The sequence below is a fragment of the Schistocerca americana genome, chromosome 5 (genome assembly GCF_021461395.2).
Source record: "Schistocerca americana isolate TAMUIC-IGC-003095 chromosome 5, iqSchAmer2.1, whole genome shotgun sequence".
Classification (NCBI taxonomy): domain Eukaryota; kingdom Metazoa; phylum Arthropoda; class Insecta; order Orthoptera; family Acrididae; genus Schistocerca; species Schistocerca americana.
The window spans coordinates 705,011,494-705,029,586 of NC_060123.1; the positions used below are offsets into that span (position 1 = coordinate 705,011,494).

Consider the following 18,093-nt stretch of genomic DNA (forward strand, 5'->3'; position numbering starts at 1 on the left):
GCTTTGATAGTACACATTTTGCCAGTTACAGGGTTGTTATAGGTGGTTGTAGGAGGGTGCATAGGGCAAGTCTTGTAGCAGGGATGGTTGCAGGAGTAGGAGCCATATAGTAGGGAGATGGGTGCAGACGGAGCATTGGGTCAGACAAGAAAAATTGCAGTGATTGGGAGGGCAACGGAAAGCTATTCTAGGTGTGGTGGGCAAAATTTCAGACAGAATGGATCTCTTTTCAGGGCATGATTTTAGGAAGTCATGGCCCTGTTGAAGTAGCTGATTAATACATTCCAGACCATGATAATACTGAGTCAGCAATGGTGTGCCCCCCAGTTGTTTTTAGGAGGGATCAGCAGTAACAGGATTGGATTGTTGGCCCACGAAATCTGCTTTTTAACTAGGCTGGTGGTGTAGTTATGGTAAGTGAAGGGGGAGGTGAGAATGATGGTGTATTGCTGTAAAGAGTCTGCATCCGAACAAATATGTTTGCCTTGGGTGCCAAGGCTTATGCAAGGAAAGGAAGGGAATGTTTGACATGGAAAGGATGGCAACTGTTAAAATGCGTTTGTTGGTAGGTTTGATGTGGATGGAATTGTTTAGCTGGCCTTCAGTGAGGACAAGATCAACATCAGTTTGATAGTTGCCAGCTATCCTTTCCATGTCAAAAGTTCCCTTCCATACAGTCTTGGCATCTGGGGCAAACATATTTGTTCTGATGCAGACTCTTCACAGCAATACACCACCATTCTCACCCCAGCCTTCACTGCACATAATTACCCCACCAGCCTAGTTAAAAAGCAGATTTCCCAGACCATTACATCCAACCCGTATACTGATTATCCTTCCAAAAAACAGCTTCAGAGCACACCATTTGTGACTAAGTATTATCCTGGTCTGGAATGTGTTAATCAGCTACTTCAACAGGGCCATCACTTCCTAAAATCATGCCCTACAGTGAGATCCATTGTGTCTGAAATTTTGCTCACCACACCTAGAATGGCTTTCTGTCATCCTCCCAATCTCCGCAATATTCTTGTCAGGCCCTATGCTCCTTCTGCACCCATCTCCCTACCCTATGGCTCCTACCCCTGTGACTGGCCCTGCTACAAGACTTGCCCTATGCACCCTCCCACCACCACCTATAACAGCCCTGTAACTAGCAAAACATATACTATCAAATAGGGCTAATAGAAATCCTTGGGTAACAGAAGAAACATTGAATTTAATTGATGAAAGGAGAAAATATAAAAATTCTTTAAATGAAGCAGGCAAAAAGGAATACAAACGTCTCAAAAATGAGATCGACAGGAAGTGCAAAATGGCTAAGCAGGGATGGCTAGAGGACAAATGTAAGGATGTAGAGGCTTGTCTCACTACGGGTAGGATAGATACTGCCTACAGGAAAATTAAAGAGACCTTTGGAGAGAAGAGAACCACTTGCATGAACATCAAGAGCTCAGATGGCAACCCAGTTCTAAGCAAAGAAGGGAAACCAGAAAGGTGGAAGGCGTATGTAGAGGGTTTATACAAGGGCGATGTACTTGATGACAATATTATGGAAATGGAAGAGGATGTAGATGAAGATGAAATGGGAGATACGATACTGTGTGAACAGTTTGACAGAGCACTGAAAGACCTGAGTCAAAACAAGGCCCCGGGAGTAGACAACATTCCATTAGAACTACTGACGGCCTTGGGAGAGCCAGTCCTGACAAAACTCTACCATCTGGTGAGCAAGATGTATGAGACAGGTGAAAACCCTCAGACTTCAAGAAGAATATAATAATTCCAATCCCAAAGAAAGCAGGTGTTGACAGACGTGAAAATTACTGAACTATCAGTTTAATAAGTCTCAGCTGCAAAATACTAACGCGAATTCTTTACAGACAAATGGAAAAACTGGTAGAAGCGGACCTCGGGGAAGATCAGTTTGGATTCCGTAGAAATGTTGGAACACGCGAGGCAATACTAACCTTACAACTTATCTTAGAAGAAATATTAAGAAAAGGCAAACCTATGTTTCCAGCATTTGTAGACTTAGAGAAAGCTTTTGACAATGTTGACTAGAATACTCTCTTTCACATTCTAAAGGTGGCAGGGGTAAAATACAGGGAGCGAAAGGCTATTTACAATTTGTACAGAAACCAGATGGCAGTTATAAGAGTCGAGGGTCATGAAAGGGAAGCAGTGGTTGGGAAAGGAGTGAGACAGGGTTGTAGCCTCTCCCCGATGTTATTCAATCTGTATATTGAGCAAGCAGTAAAGGAAACAAAAGAAAAATTCGGAGTAGATATTAAAATTCATAGAGAAGAAGTAAAAACTTTGAGGTTCACCTATGACATTGTAATTCTGTTGGAGACAGCAAAGGACTTGGAAGAGCAGTTGAATGGAATGGACAGTGTCTTGAAAGGAGGATATAAGATGAACATCAACAAAAGCAAAACGAGGATAATGGAATGTGGTCAAATTAAATCAGGTGATGCTGAGGGAATTAGATTAGGAAATGAGACACTTAAAGTAGTAAAAGAGTTTTGCTATTTAAGGAGTAAAGTAACTGATGATGGTAGAAGTAGAGAGGATATGAAATGTAGACTGTCAATGGCAAGGAAATCGTTTCTGAAGAAAAGAAATTTGTTAACATCGAGTATAGATTATGTGTCAGGAAGTCATTTTTGAAAGTATTTGTATGGAGTGTAGCCATGTATGGAAGTGAAACATGGATGATAACTAGTATGGACAAGAAGAGAATAGAAGCTTTCGAAATGTGGTGCTACAGAAGAATGCTGAAGATAAGGTGGGTAGATCACGTAACTAATGAGAAGGTATTGAATAAGATTGGGGAGAAGAGAAGTTTGTGGCACAACTTGACTAGAAGAAGGGATCGGTTGGTAGGACATGTTTTGAGGCATCAAGGGATCACAAATTTAGCATTGGAGGGCAGCGTGGAGGGTAAAAATCGTAGAGGGAGACCAAGAGATGAATACACTAAGCAGATTCTGAAGGATGTAGGTTGCAGTAGGTACTGGGAGATGAAGAAGCTTGCACAGGATAGAGTAGCATGGAGAGCTGCATCAAACCAGTCTCAGGACTGAAGACCACAACAACAACAACATACCAGCAAAGGGAGAGCCACCTATGAAACAACATCTCATATACCAGCTCTGCCAGCCACTTATCCATTTCTTTCTGGACAGAATTGTTCACTATTACCAATTTTCTATCTTCATTTACTACATAAATACACATGTACATTGTACGGCTGATTCTTGTCCAGTAGTAACTCTGAGTTTCATTCTGAATTACAAAACTGTAGTTTTCAGCAAAGTCCATTAACAGAATAGCTTGTTCTGGTGTTAGATTTTCTTTAAATTTTTTCAATGATTTTGACTGACACTTAGACGTAAATGAGTGCGTGCAATTTTGTTAGCAACAAGTCTATGTATTCACCAACACTTGAAGACTTCTTTACCAATTCTGCCCAATGATCTGTGTTTACCCACTGGCTGAACTCAATGTCATCATCAGGATCTTTGTAAGCTAATTTTTGTCTTAATAATTCTGACAGTTCATCAGGTAAAATATACCACTTCAGTCTTTGCGAAAAAAATTTAGAGAGGCCAATGTTAATGTTTGAATTCTCCCATTTTAAACAAGAGTACAGTTCTCTTAAGTTGCAACGGATGAGTCTTTTTTGCATATACACATTCTTCTGAACACTAACTTTGTCTTTTGCTCCTAGTAAAATTTCAGTATTTTCATTATTTTGATAGGAATCAATGACAATCTTTACCACTTCATCAGCTGTATCCATCTTTTTGGCTTAGGAATTGATAAAATACCCATTTCTGTTTTCAGTTCCCTTGCTTGTTGAACCATGTATTCATTAACATTGAATTCTGACATTAAGTTTTCTCCAGGAGAGCTTCTGTGAAGTATGGAAGGTAGTACGTGAGGTATTGGCAGAATTGAAGTGGTGAAGATGGGTCATGAGTCGTGCTTGGGTCGCTCAGTTGGTGTAGCACTTGCCCGCACAAGGCAAAGGTCAAGAGTTCAAGTCTCGGTATGCCACACAGTTTTAATCCACCAGGAAGTTTCATTATGTTTCATTTTGACCAAGAGAGTGGAGCTAAAGTTCAAATTTCAATTTTTTCAGGTACTCTTACGCTATCCACTATTTCTTTCATTAACAATATCATAGCATCAAAAAACAGTTTCATCACGAAACTTTTCTTCTCTATGGTCAGAATTTTCAGTACTGCAATCCAATGCCTGGCATAGTTTTCTTTCCAAAACCTACTTCACTCTTCCTAGCTTCTTTCTGCCATATGAAGCCTTGCTGTGATTTGGAATGGAGTGAAGTTTTAAGGGAGAGCACCCCAAATCATGTACAGTTTTATTTGCATCCTCAGTACTTTGACTTTTTAGTATTGATTCGAGAAATGTCATCTCTGGGTCATCTGCATCACTGTCATTTCTATCACTGATGTCTGTTTTCTGTTCACAAATCTTACAACATGTTGTGAACAGTTTTTGGCCTGGTTTTACATAGATTCATTTAGCACCTAATGTTTTATACAAAGACAAGCAAACTGTCCTCTGTTTGTATGTGTTTTTTGAAAGGAACACAACAAGTCCTTTGAAAATTTTCAGAAACTTTTAAGTAGTAGTATTTCTGATGTCCACATATAGTTGCACTCGCTTGATGTTGCAGAAAGCTCATATTGGATTGCAGCAATATTAAATCTCATTGGTCTTCACTCAGCTCTTCTGTTTTTTGTGGAGTTTTTACCAAGGTATAGGTTGTCAAATGAAATGGTGTTTTTAGTAAATATGCATTTTCCATTGCAATTAACTGAGCACTAATTCACTTAAAAACATATTTTATACAAGAGGAATGATAGGGCCGCACCATGAACAGATCGGACCTAAAGACAAAGAGGAACTGAGGCCAAATAGACTAATTGTTGCATGTCAGTTATTCTCAACAATGAATTTTAGCCATTGTTGTGTTGTTTTTGTGCCTATAAAAGTTTCAAGCAAGCTACTGTTGTCTAAGAACACTTTTTTAATCACTGTGAGCAGGTAATTGGCTGAATGCGTAAATCATATATATTATAGTCTTTGAAAAATTACTAAATTAGTCCAATGAAAGGACATAGATTTTCACACTTAAGTTAACTTGGCTGCCTAGAATGAGTTATACTTAAATATGATGATTTGATACCCTTGCATCTGAGGCAGTGAGACAGTGGGTTAATGGACTTAGAGTGAATCTTTCCCAACACAGAAAAAAGTATCTGATTTCAGATGTGTATGTCAATTACCAGAAGACCCATTCAAATTTTCATTTTATTATGTAGCTTATGATATAGTGGATTATTGAAGACAAAAATCAGGTTCGGAGCAGGTTGTAGAAATGTGATATAAGCATTTTTCCACATCCTCACAATTTTTCTGAAATCGAAAATTGACATATATTAGAATTTTTTTAAAGTTTTCTTTGTAACTCTTCTGCTTCCATAACTCAATATTTGTTAACTATATGCCTTACTTAATTTCTGAAAAAAATTCGAAATCAAAAGCTTCTTAAACACCTGAGTTATGTGCATTTATGTAGGTAAGTACCATTTTGCACTGACATTCTTGCAGAGCCCAATTATGAGAATATCACTAAATTTAAAATTTGATATAAAATAAAGTTGAAGTGTGAGACCAAAAAGATTTAGCAGAATTTCCTGTGTTATAAGTATAAGTAAATGTGCAAAATTTTGTGAAAATCTGAAATAGAGGGTTACAAATCCTTGATTTATTGTGTGTTTTGGGGTGAAGTGACCCTGTGAGCATGTATTTAAAATGGAAAAAACTGGTAGCTCAAAAGCTGACAACATGTCTCTCTTGTTATATGTGTCTATGTGCCTCACAGTAATCAGCTGCTGGTACGTGGTTGCTTTTCCTCATTCTTTTATTCTGTCACTATACAGTTTCCTCTTTTGCAAATGGAAGTATAATTATTCTCCTTTGCCTTTTAGGAGAAAATTATTTTGAGGACTAGAAATGGAAGGGACAACTATGCATTTATTTACTGTTAACAGACCTAAGATACTTACCACGGTTGTTTGTTTTGGGTGTAGCTTCTAGTACTTGGCCATATTTTTTCAGGAGCTCAAGGATTATTCCATTTGACCATCCAAAACCAGTCTGAACTTCATACTCTCCACCACCTCCTTTCCTCCCAAAGCTGGAAGCATCATACTGCAACAAACAATAATACCTAAAATTCTGTCTGGAATTTAATTAATTATTTTTCATCTGTTGACACTTTTGTAGTGATATTTGATATGTCAGGGTATACATACATTACTTACAGAACATTTAGTATTTATATAAACTTAGGGTAGTTTGATAGATAATATCAGTGCTGAGCTTCCAAAGATCAGCTCAGTGATGTGTCCCCTTTCACTGTTCGAATCCACAGAGGATAAAGAAAGCTACATTTTATTTACATTAAATGGTAGAAAAATGATACCTCAGTAGCATTATTAGCAAAAGCAGATAATGTGAGATTTTGTCTGTATCTCCTCTACCACAAGTTGCCCAAACTTCAAGAGAACTAAGAAGACATGCAGAAGAACTTGAAACCTAAACTCTTAAAATCAGCAGGATCTTTGGCACTCAGTGGGTTGCCTCTAGCTTTAGAAAGATTTCAGCAGTTTGCAAAATTATGAGGCAATAGTTTCACATGTCACTTTTGTTAACAGAGGCAACACTGATAGGAAAATGTATGAAAGTCTTCTAAAAATATTATGGATCCAGGTTTAATGTCCAAATGAGTTATCTGTCCTTTGTTTAGAACTATAGGCTTGCCACGTTCCCACTGTGGATTAGGCTTGTAACTAACTATCACATTCTTATTGTGGAAGAAGTACGTCTTCTATGTTTATCATGTTTTCATTGAAGATCACTCAGGAAAGAACACATAACATATGCAGTGGTTACACAATGATAACCAATGGAATTTTACAGAAAACTTGTGTAGAACTGCCCAGAAATGTTCTGTGAAATTAACAATGGAACAATTATAATGTAGCACATTGTTTAAAAGTTATGGTATGCTCGCACACCATGGCAAGGAGTAAGTACATGTAAATGCTCCTCGTGGCCGGCACGCGAACCTCATTGACACTTGCATTCTGTCAGCTGCTCTGGGCTGCCAGACACGTGACCATCTTAGTCACCACACAGCCCCCCACAGGAGAGTGGAGCACTTTTGTTGTTGGTAACTGCCTCAGAACCTGGCCGGAAAGTGCACACGATGTCCGTACCACGTTGTATTCTGGGTCTGTGTTGAATGAGATGCCTGAGGTTCTGGATTATCAGCTAGCAAAAATGCCAGTCGGTGGAGGGACTGTATGCATCTACAGATTCCTCCAAGAAAAAAGCAGGTTTAACTTGGTTGACCAACACTGTGTTCCTTCTTCCATTCACCGTAATGTCCATCGTTTTGTCCCATCTTGTTATTATGTGATGTGGTCCAGTGTAAGGTGGTGTGTGCACTGGTTAATGCCATCTTTGTGTAGCATGACATGGGTGCAATGCTTTAAATATTTATGTACAAACATGTGTGGTGTCCCACGTTGCGATGCCAGATGCGATCGAATGTGTGAAATCCGATCCCAAAATTGAGTTATAAACTGGGACAACTGTGATAAGTCCCCCAGTGAGGCACCAGGACGAATAAGCACACCTGGTAGCCACAGGGATTCCCCACAGACCAACTCAACAGGGGATGTGTCAAGGTCTGCCTCAGTGATGCTGCACAGGGCAAGTAGCACAACAGGAAGAGCCATGGTCCACTTGGATTTGTGAAACATTAGGGCAACTTTGAGGGACTGGTGCCACCGTTCAACCATGTCGTTGCTGGCTGGATGATAATTCGTTGTTACGTGACGTAATGCGCTGCAAAACTTGCTTAGCTGAGTAAACATTTCACACTCGAACTGGTGTCCTCTGTCAGTTGTTATATGTAATGGACAGCCGAAACGAGCAACCCAGAGGGACAAAAATGAGGTAGCTAGTGTTTCAGCAGGAATGTTGTCAATCAGAATAGCTTCTGTCCAACGAATGAATCTATCATTGATAGTTAGCAAATAGTGCTGACCCTCTGAGGGCGTTAAAGGTCCCACAACATCCAAGTGGACGTGGGTAAACCTCTCGGTCATGGCTGGGAATTTGCCTACTGGCACACAAACATGACGTGAAATTTTGATGTGGTGACAATTGACACACGTGCGAGCCCACTGACGGTAATCTTTTTGTATCCCCAGCCACACTTAATGGCCAGATACAAGCTTCGTCATTGCCTTTACCCCTGGATGACATAAATGGTGGAGGTTATTAAATATTTGCTTACACAGGTCTGCCGGGACAAATGGGCAGGCTTTGTTATTGGAGGTGTCACAATATATCTAAGTGTCTGACCCTGGTACATCTATGAGCTTGAGCTGCAGGCCTGCTGTGTCATCTTTTAGGCAATTTTCAAGTTCTTGATCTGATTGTTGTGCTTGGTCTATGCGTCCGAGGTTGATAGTCTCCGTGATTGCATTGACGCATGAGAAACAGTCTGCCCCTACATTGTTCAACCCAGAAATGTGTTTAATGTCAGTGGAAAATTAAGCAATAGTTTCCTACTGATTAAACTGTCTTGGCAAGCATTTGTTGTTATTCTGGTGGAAGGCGAATGTCAGAGGTTTATGGTCCATATAATTGTAAATACTCTCGCCTCCAGCTGCATTCAGAAATATTTTACAGAAACGTAAATGGTCGTCAATTCATGGACATAAGTGCTCCATTGTTGCTGAGTGGGCGATAATATCCAAGAGAAAAAATCAAGGGGCTGCCAGGCTTTGTCCACATATTACTGCAATGCTGCACCGATGGCCACCTGGCTAGCATCGACCACAAGCGCAAGAGATGCGTCTAAAGCAGCGTGAGCAAGAAAAGTTGCCTCAGCTATGCTTTTCTTGGCAGTTTTGGAAGTGTCTATCATTGTCTGTGACCACTGCACAGGTGCTTTGCATTTTGCTTTCAGACAGGCCAGCGCTGCTGTAAGTGGCTCCTGAAGTTCTGCCGCATGTGGCAGATGGCAGCGATAAAATTTGAGGATTCCAAGGAATCTACATGATTCTTTGGCTGTCTCTGTGTGAGGAATATTGAAAATGGCTTTAACTTTCTCTGGCAAAGGGTGCAATCCCGCAGAAGAAATTAGGTGACCCAAAAACATTATCTCCAGTTGTCCAAACACACACTTAGTGACATTCAAAACAATGCCTTACTTGTCGAGGTGCTCAAAAACTTCAATGAGATGCTGCTCATGTTCCTCTGGTGATGCTGAAAAGACGAGTATGTCATCTAGGTAGGCAGAACAACACGGTAACCCTCACAATACAGAATCAATGAATTGTTGCCATGTTTGTGCGGGGTTATCATGCCAAACATCATAAATAAGCTTTCGAACAAGCCAAAAGGCATTGTAATGGCTGTCTTCAGTATATCTTCCTCAGCAACCAGAATTTTTATGTATGCTTTGGCACAATCCAACACACTAAACACCTGTTTGCCACACAATGCATGATTGTATTCCGTTAGGAGAGGCACTGGATAGTGGTCTGGAATTGTTCTCATGTTTAAGGCTCAGTAGTTGCCACACAGCCACCACATGCCATTCTTTTTAGACACCAAATGCAGGGGTGACGACCAAGCCCCACTATATGAGTGGATAATGTCCTCGGCCAGCATAGCACTAAACTCTTCCTTAGTGACTGCATACCAGTCAGGAGCTAATCGTCTGGGTCTGCGTGAAATTGGGGCACCACCCATAGTATTAATGTAGTGTACTGCACCATGACATACCTTTTGTGGGGCCCCTGAGACCTTGTGAGAGCAGGGAACCATGCTAGCAGCTTAGACTACCTGTTGTCTGCAGCTTGGATCGCCTTGGCATCGTAAGTTACAGTGTGGCACTAGAATCCAGTGGTGGACAGCCCTGTGACTGTGTCCAGCAGCTGAGCTTTGGCAACGTCAGGCATCAGGCGGTAATGCACCAAGAGGTCTGCACCTATGATTGGCTCCATCATGTCTGCAACTATGAAGTTCCACACCAAAGAACATCTCAGTCAGAGGTCTAGTTCCAAATGTTGTACTCCATAAGTCGTGATCACAGAATTATTAGTGAGTGACAGTTGAAAGGTGGCAGCCGGATGATATTTATGAAGCTTATCATGTGGTAGGATGCTGAGGTCAGATCCAGTGTCGATCAAAAACTTTCAGCCTGTCTTGCAGTGCGTTAAGAATAGATGTACAGAAGATCTGCCAGGTGCGTTTACTTCCATGTGATGTTTGCTGCTGGTATATGCACAAGGCAGATTTCATTTGCGTGCCTGCTCTCCATATCGCTGGTGATACCAACAGACGTTAGTAGGCAGTGCATCACCAGAGGCATGCACACATGATAAAGAGTAGCTTCAGGATCTCCATTGGAACTGTCCTTTAATGTTCTGGTCAGCGAGCAATTCATTCATTGGTCTACTGAGGTTATCGACCTTGATTAGTAAGTTCTCATTCAGCTGTTTGTTAAGTGTTTCCACTTTATTCGTGAGACTATTGTAGTTGGGCTTAGTTCCCAACAAAGCGCTGGAACACACCATCGGTGGATCAGAATAGGAAGTGGGTACAATTGCATCTTCAATATGGTCGGCGAGATCGGCTATGGTGTCAAGCAGCATATGGGGTTGTGATGCGACGATGGCTTTCACTTGGGCCAGCAATCTACTGCTCCATAATATACGAAGTAGCATATCCAGGACCATGCCTGCATTGACTTTGCTCCTCTAGTGACAGAGGTATTTAGACAGTATTTGTCTCCAATGTCCTCCTGTGTTAGAACCTGGCATGCCCTCTCCTCTTGCGAGGCGGATACTCATTGAATTAACTCGGTCTTGAGTTTCATGTAGGCCTCTGTGTTGGGTGGCAAAGTTAGAATATCCTGTACTTTGGCAGCGTATCAATGGTCTAATTGGCTCACTACCAATGCAAACTTGGTGGAATCCGGCATTTTTATTGAAGATCACTCAGGAAAGAACACATAACATAGGCGGTGATTACACAATGATAATCAATGTTACAGGAAACTTGGGTAGTACTCCCCTTAAACGTTCTGTGAAATCAACAACAGAACAATTATAAATAGCACATCATTTAAAAGTCATATAATGCTCGCTTACTGTGGCAAGGAGTAAGAACATGTCGGTGCTCCTCGCAGCCGGCACATGAGCCTCGTTGACACTTACATTCCTTCAGCTGATCGCACCTGCCAGCCACGCAACCGCCTTAATTGTCACAGGCTTATGATATCACTCTTCATGCTGCTACCACAATAATAAAAATGCAACTCAGCGTTTGAACAGAGGAAGGTAAATAGAGTCCCATATTATAAAGAAGCTCTCAAAACAGAGAAGCAATTATAGTTAAAGGGGATTTATCATCGGAAAGGAAATAAAAAGAGGTTTATTGCTGTGCATAGCTCTAGTGACCTAACATCATTTTATGAAAGGTTATGAAAGTGAATGGAAGATAGACTTTTAAAAGAAGAAAATGATACTTCTTCATGCACTTAAGCACTAGACCCTTCTCACTGACTTTGAAAATCCTGCAATAATTTTTGGTGAGGAAGAAATTTTATATACTGCTTCTCATAAACTTGATTAACTGCATACTGGTACCCACCAGAGAATATGAGAGGGGATTTTCACAAATGAGCCTCGTTTTAAAACTATTAGGAGTGTCACAATGCCTGAAGAATGCTTCTCACAACTTGAAGTTCATCAAACTGGTGGAACCTCCTTTACAACTGCCCAACCCAGATCTCTACATAGAGACCTGTATCCTGAATGGCAGTCACCTGGCTACAGACAGCAAATGTAAGAAGTACAGGCAGGAGACATATCATAGCAGTATTCTGATGCTAACTTGGAATCTGCCTTAAACTAGACAGTTCATATACAAAGTAGCACCATTAACTTTAATTTCAGATATTATATATATAAATCTGAATTATTTGCTTACTTGAAAAGTATGTCATAATTTCTTACAGTAATAATTTGTAAATTTTAGACATTGGCAACAAATCACTCAGAGAACCACTTAACTTTTTCCCAGGAAATCAGCACTGGCATTATGTTAAAATTAGTCCTTTCACCAAATAAATACAATGCCAAAGAATGCAAAGATTACAATGCAAGATTACAAGCACAAATGCAACTAAACAAGTAGAAGGATTTATATTTTCAGCAAACTAGATAAAGAGGATTTAGTGTCATATCTCAATAATGAACCTGAAACATTTAGCCCTGCTGAAAGGCATGTAGAAGAACTAAGGCACAGGTTTTAAGGTATAGTTGACAATGGAGTTTATAGATATTCACCTAATTGAACAGTTCATGATGACAGAAACATCCATGGTATATACAATTTATTTATTTACACGCCTAGTTCCATAGGACTAAACTGAGGAGCAAATCTCCAAGGTCATGGAACGTGTCAGTACATGAAATTACAACATATTATAATAACAGATAAAATAAATTGTTTATGAACCCAAAAAAATTCAAACCATAAGTAAACAGAAACAGCAATATAATGTAAGAATCAGCTTAATTTTTCAAGGAACTCCTCAACAGAATAGAAGGAGTGACCCACGAAGAAACTCTTCAGTTTCAACTTGAAAGCACTTGGATTACTGCTAAGATTTTTGAATTCTTGTGGTAGTGTACTGAAAATGGATGCAGCAGTATACTGCACACATTTCTGCACAAGAGTTAAGAAAGTGCGATCCAAACGCAGATCGGATTTCTGCCTAGTATTCTTATTCTTGGGAATAAGCTGATATTAACAAGAAACTACAGTAAAGAATACCTGTATTGAAAGGCCAATGTCAGAATACCCAGACTAGTGAACAGAGGTTTACTAGATGTTCGCAAATTTACACTATTTATTGTCCGAACTGACCATTTCTGAGCCAAAAATTTCCTTTGAGAATGAGAAGAGTTATTTCAAAATATAATAACGTATGACACAAGCAAATGAAAATAAGCAAAGTAGACTAATTTTCATGTCAAATGATCACTTGCTTCAGATTCCATTTGAGCAGTAAAAATGGCAGCATTATGTCTCTGAATAAGACCCTAAACGTGGGCTTTCTGCAACAGTTTACTCTGCCTGAACACACAGAAATTTGAACTGTACAGTTTTACTAATCATATGCCCATTCTGTGAAATTGAAACATTGGGTTTTGTTGGATTGTAGTTAGAAACTGTAAAAACTGAATGTTACTGTGATTTAGATTATTTTCTGTGATTTAGATTATTTTCTACAAACCAAGAACTTATGTTATCAACTGCACTATTTGAAACAGAGCCAATGTTGCACACAACATCCATTACTACCAAGTTAGTGTCATCAGCAAACAGAAATATTTTAGAATTACCTGTAATACTAGAGGGAATAACATTTATATAAATAAGGAACAGGAGTGGCCCCAACACTGATCCCTAGGGCGCCCCCAATATGACCATGTCCCGGTCAGACCTCATATCACAGCCATTCTCAACAAAGTGAATAACAAACTTTTGCCATCTGTTGTTAAAGTAAGAGGTGAGCCAACAATGAGCAACTCCCCATATTCCATAATGGTCCAACTTTTGGAGCAATATTTTGTGAATACCCTCCCCCCCCCCCCCCCCCCCCCCACCACAACCATGGACCTTGCCATTGGTGGGGAGGCTTGCATGCCTCAATGATACAGATAGCCATACCATAGGTGCAACCACAATGGAGGGGTATCTGTTGAGAGGCAAGACAAATCTGTGGTTCCTGAAGAGGGGCAGCAGCATTTTCAGCAGTTGCAGGAGCAACAGTCTGGATGATTGACAGATCTGGCCTTCTAACACTAACCAAAATGGCCTTGCTGTTCTGGTACTGCGAATGGCTGAAAGCAAGGGGAAACTACAGCCATAATTTTTCCTGAGGGCATGCAGCTTAACTGTATGATTAAATGATGATGGTGTCCTTTTGGGTAAAATATTTTGGAGGTAAAATAGTCCCCCATTCGGATCTCTGGGTGGGGACTACTCAAGAGGACGTTGTTATCAGGAGAAAAAAACTGGCATTCTACGGATCGGAGTGTGGAATGTCAGATCCCTTAATCGGGCAGGTAGGTTAGAAAATTTAAAAAGGGAAATGGATAGGTTAAAGTTAGATATAGGGGGAATTAGTGAAGTTTGGTGGCAGGAGGAACAAGACTTTTGGTCAGGTGAACACAGGGTTATAAATACAAAATCAAATAGGGGTAATGCAGGAGTAGGTTTAATATTGAATAAAAAAAATAGGAGTACGGGTAAGCTACTACAAACAGCATAGTGAACGCATTATTGTGGCCAAGATAGACACGAAGCCCACGCCGACTACAGTAGTACAAGTTTATACGCCAACTAGCTCTGCAGATGATGAAGAAATTGATGAAATGTATGATGAGATAGAAGAAATTATTCAGGTAGTGAAGGGAGATGAAAATTTAATAGTCATGGGTGACTGGAATTTGAGAGTAGGAAAAGGGAGAGAAGGAAACATAGTAGGTGAATATGGATTGGGGCTAAGAAACGAAAGAGGATGACGCCTGGTAGAGTTTTGCGCAGAGCATAACGTAATCATAACTAACACTTGGTTCAAGAATCATGAAAGAAGGCTGTATACGTGGAAGAACTCTGGAGACACAAAAAGATATCATATAGAGTATATAATGGTAAGACAGAGATTTAGGAACCAGGTTTTAAATTGCAAGACATTTCCAGGGGTATGTGGACTCTGACAAAAATCTATTGGTTATGAGCTGTAGATTAAAACTGAAGAAACTGCAAAAAGGTGTGAATTTAAGGAGTTCGGACCTGGATTAACTGACTAAACCAGAGAATGTACAGAGTTTCAGGGAGAGCATAAGGGAACAATTGACAGGAATATGGGAAAGAAATACAGTAGAAAAAGAATGGGTAGCTTTGAGGGATGAAATGGTGAAGGCAGCAGAGATTCAAATAGGTAAAAAGACAAGGGCTAGTAGAAACCCTTGGGTAACAGAAGAAATATTGAATTTAATTGATGAAAGGAGAAAACATAAAAATGCAGTAAATGAAGCAGGCAAAAAGAATACAAACGTCTCAAAAATGATATCGACAGGAAGTGCAAAATTGCTAAGCAGGGATGGCTAGAGGACAAATGTAAGGATGTAGAGGCTTATCTCACTAGGGGTAAGAGGGATACTGCCTACAGGAAAATTAAAGAAACCTTTGGAGAAAGGAGAAGCACTTGCATGAATATCAAGAGCTTTGATGGAAACCCAGTTCTAAGCAAAGAAGGGAAGCAGAAAGGTGGAAGGAGTATATAGAGGGTCTATACAAGGGTGATGTACTTGAGGACAATATTATAGAAATGGAAGAGGATGTAGATATGATACTGCATGAAGAGTGTGACAGAGAACTGAAAGACCTAAGTCGAAACAAGGCCCAGGAGTAGTCAACATTCCATTAGAACTACTGACAGCCTTGGGAGAGCCAATCCTGACAAAGCTCTACCATCTGGTGAGCAAGATGTATGAGAAAGGCAAAATACCCTAAGACTTCAAGAACAATATCATAATTCCAATCCCAAAGAAATCAGGTGTTGCAGATGTGAAAATTACCGAACTATCAGTTTAATAAGTCACAGCTGCAAAATACTAATGCAAATTCTTTACAGACAAATGGAAAAACTCATAGAAGCCAACCTCGGGGATGATCAGTTTGGATTCCATACAAATGTTGGAACACATGAGGCAATACTGACCCTACGACTTATCTTAGAAGAAAGATTAAGGAACGACAAACCTGCGTTTCTAGCATTTGTAGACTTAGAGAAAGCTGTTGACAATGTTTATTGGAATACTCTATTTCAAATTCTGAAGGTGGCAGGGGTAAAATACAGGGAGCGAAACGCTATTTACAATTTTTACAGAAACCAGATGGCAGTTATAAGAGTCGAGGGGTATGAAAGGGAAGCAGTGGTTGGGATGGGAGTGAGACAGGGTTGTAGCCTATCCCTGATGCTATTCAATCTGTATATTGAGCAAGCAATAAAGGAACCAATAGAAAAGTTCGAAGTAGGTATTAAAATCCATGGATAAGAAATAAAACTTTGAGTTTCGCCGATGACATTGTAATTCTGTCAGAGACAGCAAAGGACTTGGAAGAGCAGTTGAGTGGAATGGACAGTGTCTTGAAAGGAGGGTATAAGACGAACATCAACAAAAAAAAAAGTAGGATAATGGAATGTAGTGGAATTAAGTCAGGTGATGCTGAGGGAATTAGATTATGAAATGAGACACTTAAAGTAGTAAAGGAGTTTTGCTATTTGGGTATCAAAATAACTGATGATGGTCGAAGTAGAGAGGATATAAAATGTAGACTGGCAATGGAAAGGAAAGCGTTTCTGAAGAAGAAAAATTTGTTAACGTCGAGTATGAATTTAAATGTCAGGAAGTTGTTTCTGAAAGTATTTGTATGGAGTGTAGCCATGTATGGAAGTGAAACGTGGATGATAAATAGTTTAGAAGCTTTCAAAATGTGGTGCTACAGAAGAATGCTGAAGATTAGATGGGTAGATCACATAACTAATGAGGAGGTATTGAATAGAATTGGGGAGAAGAGGAGCTTGTGGCACAACTTGACTAGAAGAAGGGATTGGTTGGTAGGACATGTCCTGAGGCATCAAGGGATCACAAATTTAGCATTGGAGGGCAGTGTGGAGGGTAAAAATCGTAGAGGGAGACCAAGAGATGAATACACTAAGCAGATTCAGAAGGATGTAGGCTGCAGTAGGTACTGGGAGATGAAGAAGCTTGCACAGGATAGAGTAGCATGGAGAACTACATCAAACCAGTCTCAGGACTGAAGACCACAACAACAACAACATTTTGTGACCAACACAATTAAATACCCTAGTAAAATCAAAAAAGATGCCTAGAGTTCAAAACCTTTTGTTTAATACATACAGTATGTCGCAGAGAAAAGAGAATACAGTGTTTTTAATTGTTAAACCAGTTCTAAAGCTAAATTGCACTTTTGATAGAAATTATGTGATATAAAATGATCAATTATCCTTATATACACAGGTTTTTCAATAACTTTAGGAAACACTGATGGCATAGAAATAGGTCTAAAATTGTCTACATTATCCCTTTCTCTCTTTTTATAAAGTGGCTTTACTACCGAGTACTTTAATTGTTCAGGAAACTAACCATTCTTAAAGGAAAAATTACAGATATGGCTAAGTACAGGGATAACACGTGCAGCCCAGTACTTTAATATTATTCTACGCATTCCATTACATCCATGAGAGTCCTTAGTCTTCAATGATTTAATTGTTGACCCAATCTCTGTCTTGTCAGTATCACAGAGGGGTATTTCAGTCAATCTCAGAAAGGCATTTTACAATAGAGTTATATGATTTCCTGTAGACTCTAAGTTTTTATTTAATTCACCAATAATGTTCACAAAACGATTGTTAAATACTGTACACATATCTGACTTATCAGTAACAGAAATATTGTTACTACAAACTGACTTTATATCATCGACCTTGTGCTGCTGACCAGACACTTCCTTCACAACTTACCATATGGTTTTAATTTCATCCTGTGAATTAGCTATTCTATTTGCATACCGCATACTCTTTGCCTTCCTAATAACATTTTTAAGCACCCTACAATACTGTTTTTAAAGGGCTACTGTAGCTTGATTGTGACCACTTCTAACATTTTGATATAATTCCTACTATGTTCTACATGATATCCTTATCCCAATAGTCAGCCACCAAGGCTGCCTTTTACTGCTAGTACCCTGTTTAGAATGTTCTAATGAAAAGCAACTCTCAAAGAGTATGAGAAATGTGTTAAGGAAAGCATTCTATCTGGTACCTATGTTAACATAGTCCATTAATGAGGTTTAAAAATCTATTGC

General features: G+C 39.6%; 1 protein-coding gene across 1 annotated transcript in view; it reads right to left on the reverse strand.

The window, feature by feature from the left end:
- Positions 1–18,093, reverse strand: part of LOC124616645 (trehalase-like) — a 319,925-nt gene that overhangs the window by 39,663 nt on the left and 262,169 nt on the right. Inside the window, exon 6 of the mRNA XM_047144973.1 lies at positions 6,102–6,246. Coding sequence (XP_047000929.1) covers positions 6,102–6,246 — 145 coding nt within the window. The remainder of the gene's footprint in view (positions 1–6,101; positions 6,247–18,093) is intronic.